General features: G+C 56.8%; 1 protein-coding gene across 2 annotated transcripts in view; it reads left to right on the top strand.

The window, feature by feature from the left end:
* Positions 1 to 20,826, top strand: part of P4HA2 (prolyl 4-hydroxylase subunit alpha 2) — a 28,206-nt gene extending 7,380 nt beyond the window's left edge. The window contains exons 3-16 of one of the 2 annotated variants that reach the window (XM_045550737.1): positions 154 to 253; positions 901 to 997; positions 1,312 to 1,463; positions 4,418 to 4,555; positions 7,175 to 7,414; positions 7,790 to 7,983; positions 8,721 to 8,897; positions 12,406 to 12,476; positions 12,731 to 12,830; positions 15,483 to 15,536; positions 16,140 to 16,205; positions 18,150 to 18,218; positions 18,596 to 18,692; positions 20,359 to 20,826. In XM_045550737.1, the coding sequence (XP_045406693.1) occupies positions 172 to 253; positions 901 to 997; positions 1,312 to 1,463; positions 4,418 to 4,555; positions 7,175 to 7,414; positions 7,790 to 7,983; positions 8,721 to 8,897; positions 12,406 to 12,476; positions 12,731 to 12,830; positions 15,483 to 15,536; positions 16,140 to 16,205; positions 18,150 to 18,218; positions 18,596 to 18,692; positions 20,359 to 20,429 (1,608 nt within the window). In that variant the 5' untranslated portion in view covers positions 154 to 171 and the 3' untranslated portion in view covers positions 20,430 to 20,826. Of the gene's footprint in view, positions 1 to 153; positions 254 to 900; positions 998 to 1,311; positions 1,464 to 4,417; positions 4,556 to 7,174; positions 7,415 to 7,789; positions 7,984 to 8,720; positions 8,898 to 12,405; positions 12,477 to 12,730; positions 12,831 to 15,482; positions 15,537 to 16,030; positions 16,091 to 16,139; positions 16,206 to 18,149; positions 18,219 to 18,595; positions 18,693 to 20,358 lie in introns of both variants that reach the window. The other variant, XM_045550738.1, reaches the window with a different exon arrangement.
* The last annotated feature ends 3,199 nt before the right edge of the window (positions 20,827 to 24,025 follow it).

Raw genomic sequence — 24,025 nt, 5'->3', positions numbered from 1 at the left:
TGGTGACCCTGAATGTCCTCCGCAGCTTCTGCGTGCTAGGCCAGGATGTTGGCATGTTTGGATGTGTGTATGTGTGTGCGTGTGTGTGTCTCCTCACCTCAATTGCTCTTTTCCACTGTGTTGATCCCGTAAATGTCGCTGAATGTCTTGCAGTCACTGTTCTCTGTGACCATGAAACTCCAGGGGTCCCTGTTGCTGATGGCCTGGCTTGGTGTCCTGAGCTGCGTGCAGGCTGAATTCTTCACCTCCATCGGTACGTGCCAGCAGAACTGTCGTCTCCCGGCCACACCCTAGCCCACATGCCAGGGGATGTGCCTGCCTGGGTCTTGTTCTCATTCAACTGGTTTTGACCAGTGCTGGGGAGAGTGGAGCTTGCGGAGTTGCTGTTGTCCCCGCTGAGATCCCGATGGTGGGGATGGTTTGGAGCCAGCGTCTGACCTGGGCCCTTCTTCCTGGGCAGTGCAGGCTAACCTGGGCGCTCTGGCCTCTGTGAACTCTTGCCCCTGGACCACAGAGTGGTTCCGAGCAGCAAACCCTGTGTCCCGAGGACCCAGCTCTTCCCCCCTCCTGATCTGAAGAGTCAGAGCTTTCTTGCGAGTGACGAGCCCATGTGCTGTCCATGCCCCGTGACATGGCCGTCTGGGTGACAGTGAGGGGTGAGATTGGGGGATTCTTCTTGACTGTCCCCCCCTGCACTTATCCCAAATGTCCCCTTGGTGTGTTTGCCTCTCTCGTCCTGAACTTGGGGGCCAGGACCATGCGAGTGCCCGGAGCCCCTTAAACTCCAAGTCCCCGAGGTCCCCAGAGAGCTGACGTGCCCTTCGCCTAGGGGACTTCTGTGCCCCCAGGGGGCCGACGTCCCCCTTCCGTTGCTCACTGGCCCCTTCCCCTCCCTTGCAGGGCACATGACTGACCTCATTTATGCAGAGAAGGACCTGGTGCAGTCCCTGAAGGAGTACATCCTGGAGGAGGAGGCCAAGCTCGCCAAGATTAAGAGGTAGCTCACGTCCCGCGTCCCTGCACACACCCCGAGTCAGGATGCCGTAGGGGGAGGTCACTTCATGCCAGCCCTCCGGAGTAGCAAAGTACAGGCGCTAAGGAGTCACTGTTATTTTTTCCTATTTAAGACCTTTTCGCTTCAACTGGGGTTCCCAGCTCTATGTAGATTAAGGGGCTGGAAGTATCGGGAGTTACCGTATTCGTGTTTATTACCTCTTGGCGGAAGGGGCCTGGATCTCACCAGAGGAGCCGCCGCTGGCCAGGCCCCGGGTGGGCGGGCGTGCCAGGTCCCCTTTCCCTCTGGTTCCACAGCTGGGCCGACACGATGGAAGCCGTGACCAGAAGGTCGGCTGCCGACCCCGAGGGCTACCTGGCCCACCCCGTGAACGCCTACAAACTGGTGAAGCGGCTGAACACGGACTGGCCTGCGCTGGAGGACCTGGTGCTGCAGGACTCGGCGGCAGGTGAGGGTGGAGAGCAGGTGGTCCCGGCAGCCCCTGTGTGCTCAGGCCCGGGGGCCGCGTCGGAGCCGGTCTTGGATCTGGCTGTGGGTGGGCAAGTGCGTCGTGTGAACATGGACCCAGCTGGTCTCACGGGACCCTCCCTTCTCTGTGGGCGTCTGGCAGTTGGCTGTCCTTGATTTTTGTCCTTTTGAGACTCTCTTACCTGGGCTAGAGTGCAGTGGCACCATCACAGCTCACTGCAACCTCAGACTCCTGGGCTCAAGCGATCCTCCTGCCTCAGCCCCCCGAGGAGCGGGGGTTATAGGCACGTGCACCACCACACCCAGCTGATTTCTCAGTTTTTTGTAGAGACGAGGTCTTGCTCAGGCTGGTGTTGAACTCCTGGCCTCAAGCAGTCCTCCTGCCTTGGTCTCCCAAAGTGCTAGGATTACAGGTGTGAGCGACTGCTCTCTACCATCTAATTATACTGTAGGAATACATGTTTTTGTGGAAAAGTTGGAAAACACAAAAATAATCACACAAGAAAATTACAGTTCTTAATCCAACTGCCTGGTCATAAGCACTATTAAATACCGGTTTTCTACATGTGTGTATACATTTTTTAAAAAACGGAACCATACGTAGATGGCTGGGGCTGCAAACTCATTTGCTTCAAGGTAGAAAATGAATTAATAAAAAATGAACCCAGTGGGCCGGGCGGTGGGAACAGCAACCTGGCCGCCCCGGCCTCATCCACACTCGTTCCTGTTCCCGTCTTGTGCGAACGTGACCTGGCGGAGGGTTTGTGACATGACCGTGAATTCCTTCCTGACTTTCCCAGCTTCCTACAAGCCACTCAGTGTTCATCTGCAGCGTGATTTTAAGGGCTGGACGGTCACCTGTCATACTGTGTGCTGTCACCTGGCCGGGTCCTTGGACGTGGGATCATTTCTAAATTGTCAGCAATCTTTGACATGTTTCTTTGAGCATACCTCTTGATTATTTTTTTTAAGATACATTCTTAGAAGTGATATTTAGAGATCAGAATATGAACTTTTTAAAGCTTTTAACTGTGCTCCTTGCTGTTACTATGCCAGTACCTCCCTGTGCTCTGCCACTGTCCTGTCAGCAAGAAGAGAGGGTCAGGGGCCTGGAGGTTCCCCCCGCTGACTGCCGGCCCCACGCTGGGTCCCCTGGACTCACTGCCTATTTCTTTTTTTTTTCTTTCTCTTTTTTTTTTTTAAAGAGGCAGGGCTGGCTGTGTTGGCCAGGCCGGAGTGCAGAGGCTGGGCGCAGGCTCGGTCACGGTGCACCACAGCCTGGAGCTCCTGGGCTCGAGTGAGCCTCCCGCCTCAGCCTCTGAGTGGCTGGGACTACAGGCCACCGCCACGGCCACCGTGCCTGACTCCCCGCTGCCTCTTTCCCCTGAGCTGCAAGTGCTGATTAACTTCAGACTAGCTGTCTCTCTGGCTGAGACGTTTTAGCCCATGTGGCCAGACTGGATTAGGCCTGGGGGCGGGGTGGCCTCCGGGGAGGGACTGGTGAGCTCAGTCGGGCTGGAGCTGTGCCCGGTGAGCTCAGGGCCTCCAGGAGCCACGGCAGCCTTTCCCAGGCCGGCGTCCCAGCCTGCGCTTGTGGCTGGGAACAGGCTGTTCTGCGTGTGCTGCGGGGTCTGAGCCTGCCGGCGACCTCCGCCCTCTGGCCTTGTCCTCTCTCACCCTGTGCCCCCACAATCAACGTGTGGTTCCTTTGGAAAACCTTCTAATTACCTGGAAAGGGGCCCAGAGAGCAGGAGGTTGTTTTTATCTCTGGCCCCTAATGTGAGTGGGGCGTGCTGACAGCGTGGCTGCGTCTGGAAGGATGTTTCTTTTTCCCAGATTTTAAACGCTGTCGAGTCCCTGATCGTGCAGCCGTGAGGAAGGCAGCGTTGTAGCTTCTTGGTCCCTGGGTCTCCAGCGTGGCCAACAGTGGGTGTTTGCACCCGCAGCCCTGAGAGCAGGGGTCGTGGGTACTGCTGCTCTTGGCAAGGGGCTGGGGAAGGGATGGCCTTGGGGTCCCCCCTAGTTCTCAGCCCACAGGCAGAATCAGAGGCCTTGAGCCAGCGTGGGGGGGCCTGGTTGCCCACCGGGAGTCCCGGGTTGTAGGAGGTGCACATCTTACTGTACGGCCACGGCTTGGAGTCCCAGGAAAGCCTCCTTGGAGTGGGCAGGGGCTCTCCCAGGCCCCAGGCTGTGGTCTGAGCGCTGTCACTGAGAAGCTCATGCCCTGAACTCCTTGCAGGCCTGAGTGCTGGGCGTGTCCTCCAGGCAGAGCAAAGCCCACGGTAGCCTCTCGGGACCCTGCGGGGCTGGCACAGCCCCACCTTGGTGCCTGGCCTGGCCAGGTGGCCCCTCAGCTGATAATCTGAGGGGTAAAGACAGTTCCACACACCTCCAGGACTGTCACTGTCACCTTTCTGGATGATAAGGCACAGTAGTCAGGGATGAGTGGCCAGCTGGGCTCCATGGGTTGACTGCCTCTGTCCCTCGGACGCCTCAGCCTGGGTTGTGGGCTGGAATCTGGGTTTCTCTGGCAAGCCCAGAAATCCTGGATCAGTTTTCCATGGGCTTCATCCTCCGCTGGGTGGCTGGCAAGTCCTCCCTGAGTTCTCTCGTTTTCCCTCTCAGTTACCTCTGTCCTGGGTCCCTTCTGTCCCACAAGGTCGGACTGAGTGCTCTGGAGCAGGACCTCTGGCCTTCCGACTGTTAGCCCCTGTGGGGGCCGTTTCTGTTCCACTGCAAATGAGCAGCACAGGCAGTAGGTACAGTGAGGAGCAAGAAAGACGTCCCCATGGCTGGAGCCATCAGGGAGGACTTCCTGGTGGAGGGGAAAATGGCCTTGAGGGAAGGGTCAGGGAGACGCCACCAGCCAGAGACGCCCTCGTGGGATTCTGCCCTGGATCGGGGTGACCTGTTGTTCTCACTCTCATTTGGAAGGTTTTATCGCCAACTTCTCTGTGCAGCGGCAGTTCTTCCCCACCGACGAGGATGAGGTGGGGGCCGCCAAGGCCCTGATGCGGCTGCAGGACACGTACAGGCTGGACCCAGACACGATTTCCCGAGGGGACCTGCCAGGTGAGTCGCCAGTGCCGGCCTGGCCTGTCCCGCGTGGGTGTCTTCAGTGGCTGGACGGGTTGGAGCTACCTCCAGCTTGCGGTCCCTGCCCCCAGGTGTGCTGTCCCCGCTGGTGGTGACCCTGTCTCGGGTCCCCAGTAGGTGCTGAGCTCCCATTGCCATGGCAGCCACCTCCTTCCACTTGTCAGCGGTCTTAGCCGAGGCCCTGTCCTCCCGCGAGTCAGAGGAAGCTGAGGCTGCGGCTCAGGAGCCCCCTGCTCCTCTGTCCCCAGAGGGCCACGCAGGTCTGCATGCAGACCCGCTTCTGTCCCCCAGCCTTCTTGTTGTCCGAGGTCCCCTGTCCTGGGTCCCCGCGGTCACGATCTCTGCTCCTGTTCGTGCCTCCGTCTCTCGGGGCTCCGTCTCGCAGCTCACAGGCAGGCTGTGTTCTCGTGGGTCGTGCGGATGGGCCTCCCTCAGGGTTCAGGGCTCCTCTGGGTCTCCACTGCTGATCCGTGTCCTCGCCCCTCCTGGCCGGGGTACTGGGTACCATGATCCGTGTCCTCTCCCCTCGTGGCCGGGGTGCGGGTAGAGTGATCTGTGTCCCCTCACCTTGGCAAAAAGCAACTCCATCCCCTGGCTGCCTGCGTCAGAGTCACAGGCCTGTAGATTCTGCGTCTCTCTCTTGTCTTCTGTACTTACCCCCACTCCAGCCTCACAAGCACTTCTTTCTCATTGGGATTATCGAAGTACCAGACTTGTCTCGTATCTCCGGCTCATTTCATAAGACCATCCTCCATGTGGTCTTTTTTTTTTGAGACAGAGTCTCACTCTATTGCCCAGGCTAGAGTGCCGTGGTGTCAGCCTCGCTCACAGCAACCTCAAACTCCTGGGCTCAAGCGATCCTCCTGCCTCAGCCTCCCGAGTAGCTGGGACTACAGGCATGTGCCACCATGCCCGGCTAATTTTTCTATATATATTTTTAGCTGCCCATATAATTTCTTTCTATTTTTAGTAGAGACAGGGGTCTGTTGCTCAGGCTGGTCTCGAACTCCTGACCTCGAGCGATCCTCCCGCCTCGGCCTCCCACAGTGCTGGGATGACAAGCGTGAGCCACCGCGCCTGGCCTAAACATGTGGTCTTGAGCACATGTCCACACGAGTTCCTGACCACAGTGCTGAACTGTCAGGGCTGAACCCAAACTCTTACTACGTGGTCTTTAGGGGCCTGCACGACCCTACTTCCCCGGCCACCGCACCCCTGCGCTCAGCCTCCCCTCGCTCAGCCCCTTTGTTCCTCCTGCTCCCTTTGTGGGGAACACCTGTGCCCACGCCAGCCGGGCTGCTGCCATCTGAGTGCCCTTCAGCTCTCACCTGTCGCTCTGCTGGGGCAGACGCTCGCGGTGGCGTCTGGGGAGGATGCCGAGTGCCTGGGAGCCATTCTTCCCGTTCTTGGCGTCTGGGAGCCATGTTAATAGGAGCTTCTGGTCTTTAGCATCATAGGAGACTCCTTCTTATGTCATCTCATCCAGTTCTTGGCACAAGCTCTTTAGGACTGATAGTGTCACCTCTGTTTGGAGGCAGGGGACCGAGGCGTGGGCTGGTATCGTGTCCACAGTCACACAGCTGGTGGGGCCGGGGTGAGGCCCTCGCAGACCGCGGGGTCCGGCAGCCGCTCGGCCGTGTGGCGCCCCCAGCGCAGGTGCCCGGGCCGGCGAGCCCAGGTCTGTGCAGAGCGAGAGGGGCCCCAGCCGGGCGTGCCCACGGGTTCCCCCTCGTGCCTGTCCCCCCACTTCCCACCCGCAGTCGGCTGCTGAGCCACCGGGGCCGGCAGACCTCGGTCTCCCCGCGGCCGCTGCTGCGGCAGAGCTTTCCCTCCCGACAGCCGTCTCGACCGTGAGGCGGAAGGAGCCGGCCGTGCCAGGTTGCTGTCCGCGTTGTGGGGAATCTGCTTCCTCCTCAGTCTCTGAGGAACAGGAACTAGCCCCTCCCACCCCGAGTCCACCTGTGACCCCGCATCTGACCCCGCATCTGCCCACAGCCGCCGCTTGTTAGGGGCTGCAAACTTCCTGGCCGCTTCCCGGCGCTCGGCCTGTGGTGGCCGACCCCAGTCCCGAGACCTGCGGAGCTGCTCCCTGTCCCTCCTGTCCCTCCTGTCCCTTCATCCCTGCGCGGTGTTTCCTGCTCTCTCTGTTTCCTCGGTGGGCGCTCGCCGTGGCTCCAGCCTCAGCCACCCTCCCCTCCTTCCTCAAACCTCCTGTGTGATTATCTCCACCTGTGGCTTAGCTGCCACCTAAATGCTGTTTTTCTGTATCCAGCTAATTTTTCTATCCTCCAGACTCCCATGGCCGGCTGCCCGCCGGACATCCCCTCTGTGGCCCACGCGACCGTCGCTGCCTAGTGGGCTCCTGGGCTCCCCCACGACAGGCCCCTTCTCACCGAGGAGGAGAGTCTGAGGCTGGGAGAGGTGTGAGCCCGTGCGGGGCGGGGCCAGTCTGTGCCCACTGTCCCGGGGGCCCGTTAGGGGCTGTGGTCTAAAGCCCGGTGGGCTCTGCTTGGGTAACGCCCTTCCAGTGCCCCGGGCTTTTCCTCGCAGTGAGAGTTGCCCCCAACCCGAGGCTCTTGGCCTGTCCCGCCGCAGGAACCAAGTACCAGGCAGTGCTGAGCGCGGACGACTGCTTCGGCATGGGCCGCGCGGCCTACAACGAGGGCGACTATTACCACACGGTGCTGTGGATGGAGCAGGTGCTCAAGCAGCTGGACGCGGGGGAAGAGGCCACCACAGCCAAGTCCCAGGTGCTGGACTACCTCAGCTATGCCGTCTTCCAGCTGGGGGACCTGCACCGCGCCCTGGAGCTCACCCGCCGCCTGCTCTCCCTGGGTAAGCAGGTGCTGGGGAGGTGAGGGGGGCAGACATCGGAGGAACTGCGCTCTTTCGGCCACTCCCTGGCTCCTCTCCTGGGGCCAAGTCAGTTTCCTTGTCACTTGGCCAGAGACTAATGCCTTAGTGACCTCAGGTGTGGTCCAGCTGCCCACCAGCTGCTCACCCAGGTGAGTCCTGGCCCTGGCCTCTGCCCAGGTGCCGGCGGCCGCTCTCAGACCTGGGCTGGGCCCCGCACGCCCCCGTGGGTGCCGTGGAAGGCAGAGCGCGGCCGCGGGTGAGCTGTGGGACAGAAGCCGCTTACGGAGTAATTTCCCTAAATGACCTAACAGATGTTTGTGGTTTCCTTTTCCTTCTGTTCTTTGCTTTTTCTAGACCCAAGCCACGAACGAGCTGGAGGGAATCTGCGGTACTTTGAACGCCTGTTGGAGGAAGAAAGAGAAAAAGTGTCATCAAACCAGACCGAAGCTGAGCTCGCAGCCCTGGACGGCGTCTACGAGAGGCCCGTGGACTACCTGCCCGAGCGGGAGGTGTACGAGAGCCTGTGTCGCGGGGAGGGCGTCAAGCTGGTGAGGCGCGGGCGGTCGCGGCACCTGGCCGTGCACCTGGACGCTGGCGCCGGCCTGCGGGTCTGGGGGGGCTGTTCTCTGCCTGCCGGTGCTTTCCCTGAGTCTCCCCGGTTCTGCGGCGTCTGCCGAGGCTGACGGGGGGTTGTCTGAGGTGCAGGACGGGACACCTGGCAGAGTCTCGATCCTCCGCACTGAGCTGCTCTGCTTACCCCGGTGCCCGGCGTTTCCGGGACTCCCGGTTGGGAAGAGCTCGGTGGCGGCAGAGCCTCAGCCCCAGGGGGGTCGTGGTGTCGGGTGGAGACTGAGTCTGTGTGGTGCAGGCACGGCGCGGGGGGGGCTGGCACCGGGCCTTCGGGGGCCGTGGGGTCCCAGTGCTCCCTCGGGGGGACCAGGCGAGGCGGCTCCCAGCCTCCCCCGTGCTGTGTCAGCTTGGCTCCCGCTGACACCTCCCCCTGGAAGGGCTTCCTCCCTGCCCCAGCCTGGAGCCTGCTGCCATCTCTGTGGCAGTGCCAGGAGTCTCCCTCTGCCCTTCGCGGATGTGAAGTGGTCTTGGGGGAGAAGAGAAACTGCGTGACTTGTGGGGTGTCCTTTCACGCCAGCCCAGCGGAGGGCTTTCGTGTTCCTCCGCGGCGGGTCGGGGAGCAGCTGCTGGCCGTGGGCGTGAGCCTGGCGTCTGCACGGCGCGCGGGCCAAGGGTTGGGGCCCCTCCGCTCAGGCTGCTGTCCTGTGCTCCCCAGACGCCCCGCAGGCAGAAGAGGCTCTTCTGTAGGTATCACCACGGCAACGGGGCCCCCCAGCTGCTCATCGCCCCCTTCAAGGAGGAGGACGAGTGGGACAGCCCACACATCGTCAGGTACTACGACGTCATGTCGGACGAGGAAATCGAGAGGATCAAGGAGATCGCAAAACCCAAAGTAGGTGCCTTTGTGGGTCCCCCTCAGGGCACTGAAGGGGCAGGTCCCCTTTCCCGCCCCTGGCACTGTGGGGCGGTCTGGCTACGAACCTGCCAGCCTTTGCCAGTGCCGGCTGTGGCACGGGGTGCTGCAGACCCGGCCTGACCCCGCGGGGTGTGGAAGTGGGGGCACCAGTGTGGCTCCACGTGCTGTGACAGACGGTCCCGCGGGGAGCCGGGCAGGGCCGCGGTGGGAAGCTCAGCTGGTCGGGGGACCGGTGTGCGGGGGGTCTGTAGGAGACATTCCACGGGAGCTGCCAGGCCGGGTCCCCGGCCGCCCCAGTGGGTCTGCAGAGGAAGGGCCGGGCTCGGAGAACGTCCGTCTTTACGCTGTTCTCTTCTCAGTCTCCCTTTGTTCACGTCGCTTAAAGTCGTCTCCACACCCGCCTTGCTCAGTCCTTGTTCAGTTTGCTTCGGGGCAGTTTCTTTGTTATCGCAGCTTTGTTTCCTCATGGTTATATTTTAACTAGTTACATTGTTACGGTAGTTTATTGTTATATGCTAAACTATCGATTTAAAAGATATTTCGTAGCAATAGCTAACGTTTACTGGGTTCGTAAGTATGAGAGGGCCTGTTCTAAGTACGTGTGCTTAGCGTGTACTGTGACGTCTTTTCAGTGGCTGTGTCACTGCCTTGATTTCACCCGTGAGGAAGCTGAGACGTGCACAGGTCACAGCTGGTGGTTGGACTGACTTGCTCCTTTTCTGGGTTTTAGCCAGTTCTCTTGGGTTGCCTGGATAGTATCACCATCTGCAAATGAGGAAAATTTTGTTTTCTCCTCCCCGGTACTTACAGCGCCTTTGTTTTTATTGTCTTATTGAACTTCCCAGGCTTCTCGAGCATTGGTACAATGGGCATCCTTGTCTCGATCCTGAATTTCCTGGAAATTCCTCTGGTGTCTCATTGCTAAGTATGCACTTGGCTGTTGGCTGCGTGTATATGTCATGTCATGAAATTATTCTGCTGTTTCTGGTTCGTGAGAGACTTGCTCCCATGTGGCATCTTTCAAAGGGCCACTTGCTGCCGTCCGCGCCCTGCTCCTGTCACTGGGAGGGGACTCAGCTGGACTCTGTTGCTCCGCCCCTCACAGCACTGCCGAGGCCGAGGGGGCTGAGGGGGCCAAGGGGGTCGAGGGGGCCGAGGGGGCCCCGCGCTTGTGCAGAGACCTGGGACGGGCTCCCGTCCTGGGCCTGGACCTCGTCCTGGAGCAGCCAGGCCTGCAGGATGAGGATACCCGGAGTGTGGGGTCCGTTGTCGGCGCCACTGCTGTGGCTGAGGGAGGGTCTGGCCGGCGTGGGGACTGGGACGAGGACCCCCTTTTCCACTCCCAGGGTCCTCTCCAGAGTCCTCCAGGGCACAAAACTGCTTTCCTGGTTTCCAGGCGAGGGAGCCACTGTGGTGCCGGGATTTCCCAAGAGATTTCCTACCTGTCCTTCAGTCCCAGACACTGAGAGCATTTCTGTGCGCACGTGTGCACCCGTGTGTGTGGCGGGGGTGGGGAGGGATGTCAGGAAGACTTGCCTCTGAATAGCAGCCAGACACACAGGCCGTGACAGGCTGACCTCTCCCTTCCGGAGCTTGCGAGGGACACATGCCGCTCTGACTTTGAAGCAGGGCCAAGGGGCTTAACGTGGCCCGTGGGGAATGCCGGGCAGCTGCTGGCAGGTCCCCGGCTTGTATTCACAGTGGCCCTGTCTGGGCCCCAGGGCAGAGCACAGCTGCCCAGAGCCCCTCTGTGGGTGCCAGGTCAGTGCTGGGCTCCGATGTTCGGATGGGGTCTAGCTGTGGCTGCCACTGTCATCCGAGAGGGGCCAACGTGGCTGGGGCTCAGGAAGGGCCCACGGAGGGGGAGGGGAGCCCTCTGTTATGGGGGTGCAGCCGTCTCACCAGAACAACGTGCGGCAGCACAGTGTCCCGGTCGGCTGATTTCAGCCCCCGCAGCCTCCTGCCCCCCCAATCCCCCCGTCCCTCTGCTGGCCCCCGGCCCAGGCTGTCCTCGTCTCTCACCCCGACCTCTGCCGTGGCCGCCTCGCGGGCTTCCTGGTCCCCTTGCAGCCCCTCTCTGGTCAGTCCTCCATGAGGAGTTCCTGGCGATCCTTCCCACACCCAGAGTCAGGGCGTCCCTCCCCTGCCTGAAGCCTCAGCACTTCTTGCTGCCCACGAGGCTGCGTCTGGACCGCGGCCCTGCGTGTCTCCAGCCCACTCTCATCTCCTGCTGCTTCCCACAGCCTCGATTTTTTTTTTTTTAAAGAGATGAGGTCTCACTCTTGCTCAGGCTGGTCTCGAACTCCTGAGCTCAAGCGATCCTCCAGCCTCGGCCTCCCAGAGCGCTGGGATGACAGGCGTGAGCCACCGCGCCCGGCCCTCCCGTGACCTCTGATCCCCAGCCAGGGCCTCGCTCATTTCCCTCCCGTGGCCCCCCCCCACTGCTGCTGCCCCTGCAGTGTTCCCCACTTGGCTGCCCCACGTTTACCTTCGGTCTCAGCCAGGCAGTCCCTGCCCTAGGAAGCCACTTTGACCCTGCCATAGGCTGAGCTCCCGTGGGGACATCAGGCTCACCTGTGCTGCAGTTACCTGGCTGGTTTTCTGCTTTCTCCACGTGACAGAGTTGCCTGAGGGCAGGGGTGGTGCCTCAGTTGCGTGACAGTGCCAGGCACCTCGTGGGCACATGTCAGGTACTTACTGATGTCAAGCAGAAGTGCTGTCAGGTCGGGGTGTCTGGGCCCGGCTCCGGCCACGGAGGGTGTTGGGCTGGTCACTTCGGAGCACGTGCACCTTTGCCGCGGGGCTGGCTCTGGGCCCCAGGTCCCTGCTGGGAGAGTGGCTGGGCCTGTCTGTGACACTCGGGCAGATGGGGTAGGTGACGGGAATGTGTGAGCATGCGTGTCGGGCCGGGTGGCTTCCCGGCAGCGGTTCACGTGTTGTAACCTGTGGAATCCTCTCTGGGATTCCTCCTCTGACTGTGTGAAGATCCCAGGGCGTGAAAACTGCCTCTGTCTTCCTTTCGTGCCGTGGTGGGAGCCCAGCGTGAGGCGTTTGAGTGGGTTTCTTGGCAGGGGCCACTGAGGCACAGAAGGATGGTGGCACTTACTAAGTTGAGAGGACACAAGCTCGAGGCTCAGGGACGGTGGCACAGCCTGAGTGTGGTGGGAGCAGGTGGGCTCAGGCTGTCCTCAGGGGGCGCGTGGGCCTGGCCCGGCGGGCCAAGGGCAGACGGGGCAGACCCGGCCAGAAGGAGGGGTGAGCGCTGGCTGGGCAGGGCGGGGGCCGCCAGGGTCTGACGGCAGTTGGGACAGTGGAGGCCTCAGACTTCTCCCCGACCTGGTCTGCAGGATCGGGGGGCCTTGGCCAGGCACCCCCTGCAAAGCCCCTTCCCCTGCCGACCCGGCAGCAGGGCCGGTTTCGGTGCTCTCTGGAAACGTGCTCAAGGCGGGAAAGGGTAAGTCTGCCCTCTCTGCCTGTCTTCCAGCTCGCACGGGCCACTGTTCGTGATCCCAAGACAGGCGTCCTCACTGTCGCCAGCTACAGGGTTTCCAAAAGGTACGCACAGGTGGTGCTGGTGGAGGTGTTGGAAGAGGAGAAGGGGAAGGAAGAGCCCAGTCAGTCCCACTCCGGGGTCTCCCGAGGGTCTCCCGAGGGAGGCTGGCTCGACTCGCCCTGCCCTCCGGCACCCGCTCACCCTCCCGCGGCTCTTGTGCTGTGGTACCTGCCATGCTGGCCCGACTCGGGGGTGAGCGTGCAGGACGCCATCCGGGCCTGCCCTCCCCATCGTTTCTCTTCTTCTTTTGGCCCAGCTCCTGGTTGGAGGAGGACGATGACCCTGTGGTGGCCCGAGTGAACCGTCGGATGCAGCACATCACGGGGCTGTCAGTGAAGACTGCGGAGTTGCTGCAGGTACGTCTAGTCCTGGGGCCACGAGCGTTGGGAGGTGGGTGTTTCTGGCCAGAGGGTCTCCCAGGGTGCCAGGAGCAGGAACAACCGTGCGATTGCCTAACGCTGTGAGTGTGGAGTGATTCACGTCGGGAAACCAGCGTTAATCACGCCACTGGCATCCAACAGTCAATGTTCAGCAGATTCCAGCGGAGCACCTGCTGTGTGCCCAGGTGTGCTGGGAGCCGGGGACCCGTGGTGGGTGTGGCAGGCTCATTCGTCCTCCTGACTGCAGAAGCTCAAATGCTGAACTGCTCTAGGGACGCCTCTGAGAGAGCTAAGAGTGTGTTCAGATGTCCTGGCTCCGTGTCATAGACACACGTGCTTGGAGATGAAGTGTCCTGTGTGTCTGTCCCTCTGAGCCCAGGGCCGGGGTTGCCCCAACGGTGGCGGCAGGGGTGTTCCCACTGGGACTGCCCCAAACCATCCCAAGATGGGGCCGCTTGGGATTCCAGAGACAGATGCCCTGAACGCCTGGGGCAGACCAGGCGTTTATCAGGGGAGCTCACAGAGGCTGCTGCAGCAATGCTCACCGGGGCGTGGGAGAAAAAGCGTGTTCTCCCTACGTCTGTCTGTAGTGCGGGGTCAGGGCGTGGAGTTAGCATGAGGGTTTACGGAGTTCGGCTCAGGGGCAAGGCTGGTTTCTTTCAGTGTTTTTGGCAACAACCTAGACACCTTTGTCAGTGCCTGGGCGTGTTCAAGGCCCTGGTTTGGGTTCAGGCCTGCCGGAGAAAACCTGCAGCTCTGTGATTTGGGGTCAGGACACAGAAGCGGGAGGCACTGGGGCCCCCAGCGCTGTGATGTTAATATGTTGGTAGGAGTGAGGTCAACGCACTCCTGTTGGGACCCTGGCCTCAAAGTGGTTATGAAGAAACGTGGTAGCACCATGCTGAAAGATTCTGGGTAAAAAGCTCCTTAATAATGTATCCTCTTGGGCATTGAGTTCAAATCAGCACTGCCTGAGCTCCCTGCTGAACCTTGGAATTTCTGGGTTCTGTCGTGATATTGACGAGCTGAGACTCCGTCAGGGAAGTGGTGCTGGTGTCTTTACGGAGCCCCCTGGATCTGTTTGGCTGTAGTTCCTGCGTGTTTAGAGATGGCAGCCTTCACCTGTAGGCTTGGCCTCTGAGTCTGGTCAGCCACAGATCTCGTTAGGATGCTGACTGAAGATCATGTGGGAAAGATTGTCTGAACTTTTGCCTCAGCACAGCCAAGCAAATGAGCACTCGCCTTTCTCCTCCAGAGCTGCATCAGCAACTGGAAAACCAATTTTGTTTGCAGATGCATGTTCTAGCAAAAAAAAAAAAAAAAAGGAAAACCAATTTTGGAGCTCATCTTTATGGATTTGTGCGAAGTCCACCAGAGTTTTCAAAAACATGCTGATTACTTTGCAAATAGTATTGTGAAAATTGTATGTAATTTTTTTCATTTCAACTCTGTGTTCTGTAATTTTTAAGAAAGTTCTGCAGAGTAAGCACATCCAGAGGACTCCATCTGTGTCCCCCTCTCCCACCTGCCTGTGTGCAGAGCACCAGAATCGCCGCGGCGACAGGGCCTTCCGATGCACTAGATACGTCCCTGCTGGCATTATCATGATTCATGTCTTCTTGGAGCAGGTTTTTTTTTTTTTTTGAAAGACATCTGCCACTGCTTCCTCGGCATCGCACTGGTACCCTGAGCAAGGCCAGAGTCTGCTTGGGTAGCGGGTTTCGTGCCTGGAGCGAGGAAGGGGCTGAGCAGGCAGGGGCTGAGCCTCTGATGCTGCCCTGGCTTCCCAGCTGCACCCTCCGCCCCTGCCCCACGCTCAGCCGAGGAGGACGGCAGCTTCTTGCAGCTCAGCTGACTGGACTCTGAATGCCACACCTCCCGTGGAGGGGCTTTTCTGGAAGATCCAGACCATAGCTGCCGCATGGCTGAGATGCCATTTTTTTTTTGAGACAGAGTCTTGCTCTGTTGCCTGGCTGGAGTGAGTGCCATGGCATCAGCCTCGCTCACAGCAACCTCAAACTCCTGGGCTCAAGCGATCCTACTGCCTCAGCCTCCCGAGTAGCTGGGACTACAGGCATGCGCCACCATGCCCAGCTAATTTTTTTCTATATATATTTTTAGTTGGCCAGATAATTTCTTTCTATTTTTAGTAGAGATGGGATCTCGCTCTTGCTCAGCCTGGTCTCGAACTCCTGACCTCGAGCGATCCTCCTGCCTCGGCCTCCCAGAGTGCTAGGATTACAGGCTGAGCCACCGCGCCCAGCCAAGCTCCGCAGTCTTGAGTATGTTATAGACTCTCCCTTGGGCCCAGGCCGGGCCGCCTCGGGAAGGGCTGGCTCCCGCGCTGCCACCTGAGTGGGTGTCAGGGGAGGCCCAGAGTTTCCTGCAGTGACATTCGCAGTGAGAGTCGCCCGTCCTGTTCTCTTAGGAAAACCTCCTTTGTGCTGCGGCCGTGCTCGTGCTCACGGCTGCTGACACGTCTGCTCTGCCCGTGCCGGGCGGGCAAGGCCGTCCTCCGGCTGGGAGAGGCTGCCCCTGGGGTCCTGGTGTCGTCAGGCCTGGGGAGGTGGCATCCCTGGAGGGCTCGTCATGCTGCTGACAGCGTCCCACACGGTTATGTCCCACCAGGTTGCTAATTACGGAATGGGAGGACAGTACGAGCCACACTTTGACTTCTCCAGGGTAAGGCGGGAACCGTGGGTGCTTTCAAAGGGCCCCGAGAAGGCTAGAGCTTCTAGAAGCTCTCCAGCCTCCGTATCGGCAATTCCCCTCCCCCCTCCCCACCCCCGTTGCCCAGTCCTGTGCTGACCCCCCTCGCCAGGGGAGACTCTTACTGGCAAAGCCCAAGCCTGGAACCAGGGGCCTGCGAAGCCCAGCGGAGCTTGACTGTCCCCCTGCCGATGTGGGTTTTTTCCTGCCGCCCTAACCCCGTCCTTCTTTGCCCCGATTCTCAAGCAAAGAGCCTCACTGGGTCTCTGTGAAAATTGTTCCTGCTCCCCTGCCTCTTCCCCGCCACCCCCGTGCCCGGCCAGAGTTGCCTCTGGCAGCCTGGGCACACGTCCCGGGCTGGTTCATGGAACACACACTTGCTCCCTGGCCCTGGCCCTTTGGCCGCCGAGTGGGGGTGGCGGGTGAAGTTGGTTGCAGACTTGGGTGAAAGTTGTTGTCTGTTGCAGCGACCTTTTGACAGCGGCCTCAAAACGGAGGGGAATAGGTTAGCGACATTTCTGAACTACGTAAGTACCGGGTCCAGGCCCGCCTGTTCACTCTCATTTAATTTTATAGAAACATGAGCGAGATGCTTTCAAGCGTTTAGGGACGGGGAATCGTGTGGCCACATTCTTAAACTACGTGAGTATGACGTGTGCTGCTGGGCCCTGGGGGACCCGGTCCGGAGGGTGAGACCCCACCCCGCCAGGGCCGAGTGCCACCCGCTGCTGGGCGAGGGCCCCGGCTCACGTCCTGGCGGGAGCAGAGCGAGGTGGCCCCTGTTTCCTTTCCTGGGGTCCCCACGCCCCACCAGGACTTTCCTTGGCTCTGTTTTTTTTTTGGCCAATTTTTAAAATTGTGGTAAAATACACGTAACATAAAATTTACCATCTTAACCATTTTTAAGTGTACAGTTTAGTGGCACTAAATACGTTCACAAGGCACAAGCATCACCAGCGCCCACTTCCATCTCTTCTCGTCTCGTAAAACTGAAACTCTGTCCTCACTGAACAGGAATCCCCGGCCCCCTCCCCTGGCCCTTGGCAACCACCGTCCTGCTTTCTGTCTCTGTGGTTTTGACTCCTCACGTCCCTGCACTCACGAAAGCAGAGTCACAGAGACTGGCCTTTCCGCGGCTGGCACCCCTGTGCCCAGGTCCACCCAGCTGCCGTGTTTCTGCCTCCTTTTGGTCCCAAAGGTCTAGGCACCTGAGGGTCCCTCCCGGGCAGCAGGGCAAGGACCTGGCCCTGGCCCTCTCTCCCACGAGAGCCGCCTTGGTGGCCTCCAGGCTCGGTGGCTGCCTCCTGCCTGCTGCCTCTGCTGGGTTTGCCTTTCACACGGGAACAGCTTCCCCTCCCCTCTGCTGAGCCAGCAGCTCCAAAGAGGCTGTCAAGTCACTGAGAGACAGAGCCACATCCGTTTTCCCGTTTCAGTGTTTGTTGTGTGGTTGTCGTGCGCTGGGGTCTGTGCTGGGGACAGACGGGTGAGGACAAGTGCCCTCTCTCGTGGTGCTTGGCGTCTGCCGTGGGAGACTGACTTCAACACAGGACAGGGGATTGTTTAGTTGTCATGGAGACAGGTGCTGTGAAGAAGCAGCCCAGGCTTGGAGTTCAGAGGTCTCCCCTGGGAAGCCGCATTCCAGCTGAGACTTGAAGGTTGAGCGGAAAGGAGCTGGTGGAACGTGGTTTCGTGCAGAGCAGAGCATGTGGGTCTGTGAGAGACGGGAGCTTGGCGTGTTGGAAAAGTAGGAAAGGCTGGTGTGTCTGGAGGGGGAGGCTGGTGGGACTGGCAGGGCCTTGGGGTTCAAGCAGAGAGTCTGGGTTTGAGCCCCGGGGCTGGGGGAAGCCAAAATGTATTCACCGTCTGTCTATCCAGTGCCCTTCAGTCAGTCTGGTATGTGTCCTGTGGAAATAGTTTTAGCTCCAACTTTCATTACATTATGGACAAAAAACGTGAAGTGGGAGAGCGGGGTGGGATGGAGCAGTGCTCTGGGCGTGGGTCGCGGCCCGCGCTGTGCCATGACGGCAGCCTCGAGGCCGCGGAACTGGTGTGCGGTTTCGTTTAAGGCCTCACCGGGGGAGAAGGCAGAGCCCGGAACCCCCCTGCCCACGCAGATGGCCCTGGAGGGCAGCTGTCCTGGAAAGGGGGGGTCTGGCCAGAGGAACCAGCTGCTGGGGCCAGAGTCACTCCCTAACCAGGGCCACACTCCCCTCCGGAGCCCCTGGTCAGGGCCGTTCGCGGGGCGCAGTGGCTTAGGGAAGCCCAGGCTGCATGGGGACTCCAGGGGTCCCATGCATTTTCTGGGTACAGATTCAGATCGTTCCCATCCGAGGACAGCCCGGATGTGGGTCTCCCGCAGGCTTCAGCTCCTGAGTGCCCACGACGCGGGGACTGTCCCAGTGAACCAAGCAGGCGTGGGAAGTGCCTTTGTTTACTGAGGGGCCAGACCTGGGGCGGAGCCTCCAGGCAGCGTCCCCCGTGCTCGCGGGAGAGCGGTCTGTCTGCACACCGTGTCATGTCCTTGGTGGCTCAGTTGCTCTGAGGGCCATGGGTAGAAGGGCCAAGCTCTGTGTCTTATGTTCCCAGATGAGTGATGTAGAAGCTGGAGGTGCCACTGTCTTCCCTGATCTGGGGGCTGCAATTTGGCCTAAGAAGGTAAGTTCTGGTTCGTGTGGGTCAGAGACTGAGGCAGGTCTCAGCCGTGTCCATGTCCCCAGTCCTGTTCCCTGACCTGCTGACTGTGGCTGACATGTGCTTTCGTCCCTTCCCACCTGGGCTCTGTGGTCCCAGCTTCTACCTGGGGAGAAGGGTTGGGGTGGGGGGAAGCCCTTCATGGGCAGGTGGTTTGCAGACTTCCATCCCACCATGCAAGGTGGTGCTTTCTGGGAACCCTGTCTCGCGGGAGTCCAGAGCCCTGTCCCCTGTACGTGGGGAAGTGAGGGTGTTTCTGCCCAGGGGGTCTGTAGTGCTTGGGGCCAGGCCCCAGGCACTGGTCTCCAAGAGTGTATTCTGACAGTCCGTCTCTTCCCCAGGGCACAGCCGTCTTCTGGTACAACCTCCTGCGGAGTGGGGAAGGTGACTACCGAACGAGACACGCGGCCTGCCCCGTGCTCGTGGGCTGCAAGTGGGGTATGTGGCTTAAGGGGTGACGCTGGCCTGGGTGGCCTCGGCCTGGGCTTCGGTGGTTGGCTTTAGACTCTGAGCTGGGAGGTGACAGCTGCCAGATTTACACAAAGTCAAGACTGTCTCCCTTCTGAGGGTTTTCCCTCCTAACTGGTAGTGTAGCTGTCCGTCCAGCTGGTTAGGTGACGAGACAGCCGGTGGGGGGCACTCAGAGGTGCCCTGAGGAAGAGCGGCCGCGTCAGCACCACAGGTCCGGGATAGCTCTCGGAGCAGTGGGCCCTGGCAGGGGCAGGGGAGAGCTGGGCGCAGAGAGGGAAAGCGGGTCCCAGGCAGTTGAGGCCCACATAGCATGAGGCCCAGGCTAGCACCAGCATCCTGGGTGTGACAGCTGGCTGCCCTTGTCACTTGAAGACGGGGAGGCCGGTGGCACAGGGGCCGAGAGGTGAGGCTGGGACCAGACCACAGAGGCTGAAGCTTGAGCCTGATCCTGGGAGCAGCTGTGGTGACCGTGGAGAGTCCTGAACCAGGATGTGACAGGAGGTGACTGCAAAGGGACGAGTGTGCAGCCTCCAGGAGAGTGTTGGGGATACACCGCTCTAGGTTCACAGAAAATTAAGCAAATGAAAAAGAAAATGAGGCCGTTGCTGACTTCAGAGAAAAAACATGTACGAGAAAGAAAATGTAAATATCATCTACTGGATGGCTCAGGGCTTAATAATGTAGACACCGAATGTTAATTTAACTCAAAACTTGTGACTTAACTATATTGGGAAGATGGGAGGGGATAAGTATGTATTCTTGGGGTAGAGTAAAAGAATTCCAGCGTTGAAGTCAGGAGATAGAACCGTGAGCGTGTTATCTAGAAAAATGAGGTTCGCCAGCAGAAGAAACAGCTGGAGGGGCTGAGTGTTCTCTGGGAGCAGGGGCTGGCGGTGCGAAGACGTGGGAGGTTGCTGTGTATCATTATCAGCCTTGTAGACAATCTGATTTTTTCAATGAAGCGTGTGTGTTACTGTAAGTTAAATTATATTTTAAAAAGCTCCATGACTGCAATAGTGCGTTGAAATGCATATTTTATTCATTGTGAGAGTGTGTTTGATGAGGGAATCACGGCTCCTGTGTGTTTGAGGACGTGGCTTCAGGTGACAGACACTACAGGCACCTGCCCTGCTGCTCTTGTGCCCACAGCACCGAGCTTGGCGTCCCAGCCCGACAGCGCTGGCCGCGTCCTCACACCTGCCCCTCAGTTCCCACCTGCCACCTCCCAGTCACACCCTGGACACTAGGTGCCCCCTGCCTTGACCTTCTCATCCTGGTCCCACTTCCTGGGGCCCGTTGGTGAGGGACCGTCTGGCATGTCCGTCTGCTTCCCAGGACAACTTCTGCTCAGCTTTGTATTCCAGCCCTGGGATTTCCTCTTCCCTCACGTGGTTGGATGCTGCATTCCCATGGCAACCTGCACACACGTATCTTGTGTCACTGCAGAATTTTGTACAGTAATCTATTTACACATGCATCTCTCTCACCGGATTCATGGGCAGCTCGAGGCCTGAGACCATGTCTTACTCTGGTCTGATTCCCAGGGCACAGCACAGGGTCACATGAAAGAGTCTTTCATTTTGGCTGCTGAACTGACGGATAAAATGGTAACATCCTTGCTTTCTGTTCACAGTCTCCAATAAGTGGTTCCATGAACGAGGACAGGAGTTCTTGAGGCCTTGTGGATCAACAGAAGTTGACTGACGTCCCTTTCTGTCCTTCCCCTTCCTGGCCCACTGCCCATGTCATCTGCAAGTTCAGTGTGGCAGACACCTTGTATGTTCCAGTTCTCAGGAGTGTCTCTGGAGGAGTCCGTGTTTGGAGCGGAGCGGGACCGTAGTGGGGCCGGTCCCGCATGCCCAGGGTCCCGGCCTCTCCGGGCAGCCCGTGCCGTCTCTGGCCCAGAGGGAGGGTCCAAGCGGCCGTGGCAGAGTGAGGCTGGGCAGCACCTGGCCAGGTGCCTTTGTACCTCAGATGTTTAGGTGTGAGATGTTTCAGTGAACCAAAGTGCTGATACCTTGTTTACATGTTTGTTTTTGTGGCATTTCTGTTAATTGTGGCTTTAACCAAAAAATAAAATGTCCCTGCCAGAAGCCTTAAAGAGCCTTATTTGGAGTATTTTTTAAGACTGGGAGTTTTTACCAAATTCACCATTTCCTGTGCTTTGCCTCTGTGTAGGCAGAGTCTGGGCAGTGAATGCTTTAGTGGCAAAACCCAAGCCTTGGGTGCTAGACCCGGTTTCAACACTTGCGTCTCTTCCCAGCTTCAGTGCACTTTTCTGGAAAGGGGGGGAAACAGTCTCTCCTTGTCTCCCGGGGAACGGAGAGAGCGTGTGTGACTGTGATGCTGCTGTACTTTGTAATGCTGTTTGTCATTTGAAGTGTGTTTTAAAAATTTGAGATATCCTCACAGAATTGCTCATGATACGTAGATGCATACTTTAAAGGATACAGAGGTGAGCAGGAACGCCTGTGTCGCCACCACCCAGGTCAGAGAAGAGAACGTTTTCAGATCAGCACCTCAGAGCCCGTGGGCCCCTCCTGCTGCCACCTCCTCCCCTGCCCCAGCACTGAGGAGGTGACCATGGTGGGTGACTCACGGCAGGCGTTCTTTGCTTGTCTTTGTAGTTTCACCACCTGTGCTTAAGTCCCTAAATAAATTGTTGTTCTCTTTTCCCTGATTTTGAACTTTTTACTAATGGAATCAGAGTATGTATTTTTGGGTGTGTGACTTCTTTTGTTCAACATTATTTTTAAGATTTATCCATGTTGCTGTATAGCTGTAGTTTAGTTTTTATAGTTGATTCAGTTTTGTTGTATACAGTAGGACTATACAATAATTCTGCCAATATACTGTTGATAGACTTTGGAGTTGGTTTCCATCTTTGTATGTTATGAATAATGCCGTGATAAACATTTTTATACATGATTCCTGGTTCACACAGACACATATTTCTGTGGGATCTGTATCTAGGGGTGGAATGTGGAGTCTTAGTAGGTGCGTCTTCGACTTTATCATTTAGTGTATTTCAGAGTGATTATACATGTTCTTACCAGGGGTAAGTGAAAGTTCTTGTTACCCTGACCTCCAATGTCTGGTATTATACTTTTGCATTTTAGCAAAATATTTGTGTCTCCCCGACCCCCTAATTCATGTGTTGAAATCCTAATGCCCAATATGATGGTATTAGGACGTGGGGCTTTTGTAGGTAATTAGGTCATGAGGATGTAGCCCTCATAAATGGGATGACTGCCTTATAAAAGAGACCCCAGAGAGCTCTCTCGCCCTCTTCCTGCCATGTGAAGACACGGCAAGAAGATTCCTGTCTGCGAACCCGGAAGTGGCCTCACCAGACACGAGTCTGCCAGCAGCTTGAATTTGGACTGTCCGGTCTCCAGAACTGTGAGAATAAATGTTTTTGTTTTTAACTCAGTATATGGTATTTTGTTATAGCAGCTCTACCTGAGGACATGTATAATCTCATCCGTTTTAACATTATTGATGATGTTAAACACCTTTTTATATGTTCATTAGTTATTAGGTTTTTTTCTTCAAGTCTTTTTCTCACTGATGTATAGGAATTTTTAATATATTATGGACACAAGCTCTCCGTTGGTTTTATGTTTTGCAAATACATTCTGTTTTGTGGTTTGTCTTTTCACTCTTTTAGTTTTGATAAACAGAAGTTCTTAAATTTTATGTAAAATTTATCAAGCTTTTTTTTTTGTTTATGCTTTTTATGTGTTATTTAAGAAATCCTTCTACACTTCAAGACATTTCCTATGTTCTCTTCTGAAAACTATACAGTCTGCCTTTTAGTTTTATTTTTGTATATGGCATGAATTGTAAGGGTCTACTTTTAAATTTTTTGCATATCTTATTAGGACAAGATAAGCTTTCCTACGGGAATAACCCCTAAATCTCAGGGGCTCAATATACAACCCTGTCTCGTATTAAAAAACCCTCCAGGTCTGGGCAACTGCAATCTCTTGTCGCCTGGTCTCCCTCTAGTGGCTTCCACGGGCAGAACTCACCGGAAGCTGCCGACAGCGGAATCTGGGAAATGTAGTTTGCGGAGTTGCAGCTCCAGCGTATGGAGTAGACTAAAAGGAACTGAGAAACAGCAGAAATATGACTGGCACACTAGGTGGTTTGTTTGTGGTTTTCTTTTTCCTGTTTGAGATTTTTTTGGGCTTCTTGAATCTGTACAACGGTATCTTTAATCAGTTTTAGAAAATTTTAAAGCCGTTTTCTTTTTCAGTATTGTCTGTGTTACTTTTGGAACTCTGACTACATGTAAGTTAGATCACAGCATGCGTGTTGTCTCCTAACCTGTCTTTCGTATTTTGTCTGTCCTATATTTTGGCATAAATGCGTAGCTGCCTTCCAGTAATGTGGATGTTAGAACTTTTCACTGTGTTCCATGTGTCTCCTACTCTCTCTTTTGTGTCTCTCATGCTTTTTTTCCCTTGCGATTCAGTCTAAATATTTTCTATTGATCTGTCTTGCGATTCATTTCTCTCTTCCACTGCTAAACCCATCTATTGAACTCTTAATTTAATTTGTTATATTTTTCAGTTCTAGAATAGCCATTCATCTCTTTTTAATGGATTTTAATTGTCTGGGGAATTTATCTTTTGTTTCCCCTATTTTCCTTGGACTAATAAATCAGTTGCTTGAAAGTTCTTGTCTGATAACTCCATGATTTAGATTGTCTACGGCTCCCTTTCTATTGTCTTTTACCCCCACCGCCCTTGGTTTCTGGTCATGTGGTCCACTCCGCTGGCACGCCGGGTAATCTTTTATTAAGTGCTGAACATTGTATATGACACATTGTAGAGGCTCTGGACGATGATAACCTTCTACACAAAGGGCTCACCCTCTCCTCTGCTGGGCAGAGTGGGGATTGATTATCTTAATCCAGTCAGGGCCTAAGCTGACTTAATTAAGCTGGGTTGCAAAATAAGGAAAAAAATCAAATGACAAAATACAATATCCTGAAATAGAAAGCAACTTGGTGCAAATAGATTATTAATACACACTTTTATGCAATTTATCTGTGTGGGATGATATTTTGAACTAAGTAGAAAAAGTTAGATTTGCAATAAAAAAATGACTATATACAAAGCTGCATGCTTAATAAAAGGCCTGTCTCTTCGCTTATAACAAATGACAGAAAGCAACTCTAAGTACGTTTGATTAATGTAAAACTTTAGCAGGAGATGTGAATATATTTGAAAATCAGAAATGTACAAATCACTGAATGGGTGTATCAATTATTATTTATCAAATAATAATTA

Source organism: Lemur catta, chromosome 5, assembly GCF_020740605.2.
Source record: "Lemur catta isolate mLemCat1 chromosome 5, mLemCat1.pri, whole genome shotgun sequence".
Classification (NCBI taxonomy): Eukaryota; Metazoa; Chordata; class Mammalia; order Primates; family Lemuridae; genus Lemur; species Lemur catta.
Note: the sequence above shows the minus strand (reverse complement) of the source record. Positions and strands in the feature narration are given on the sequence as shown.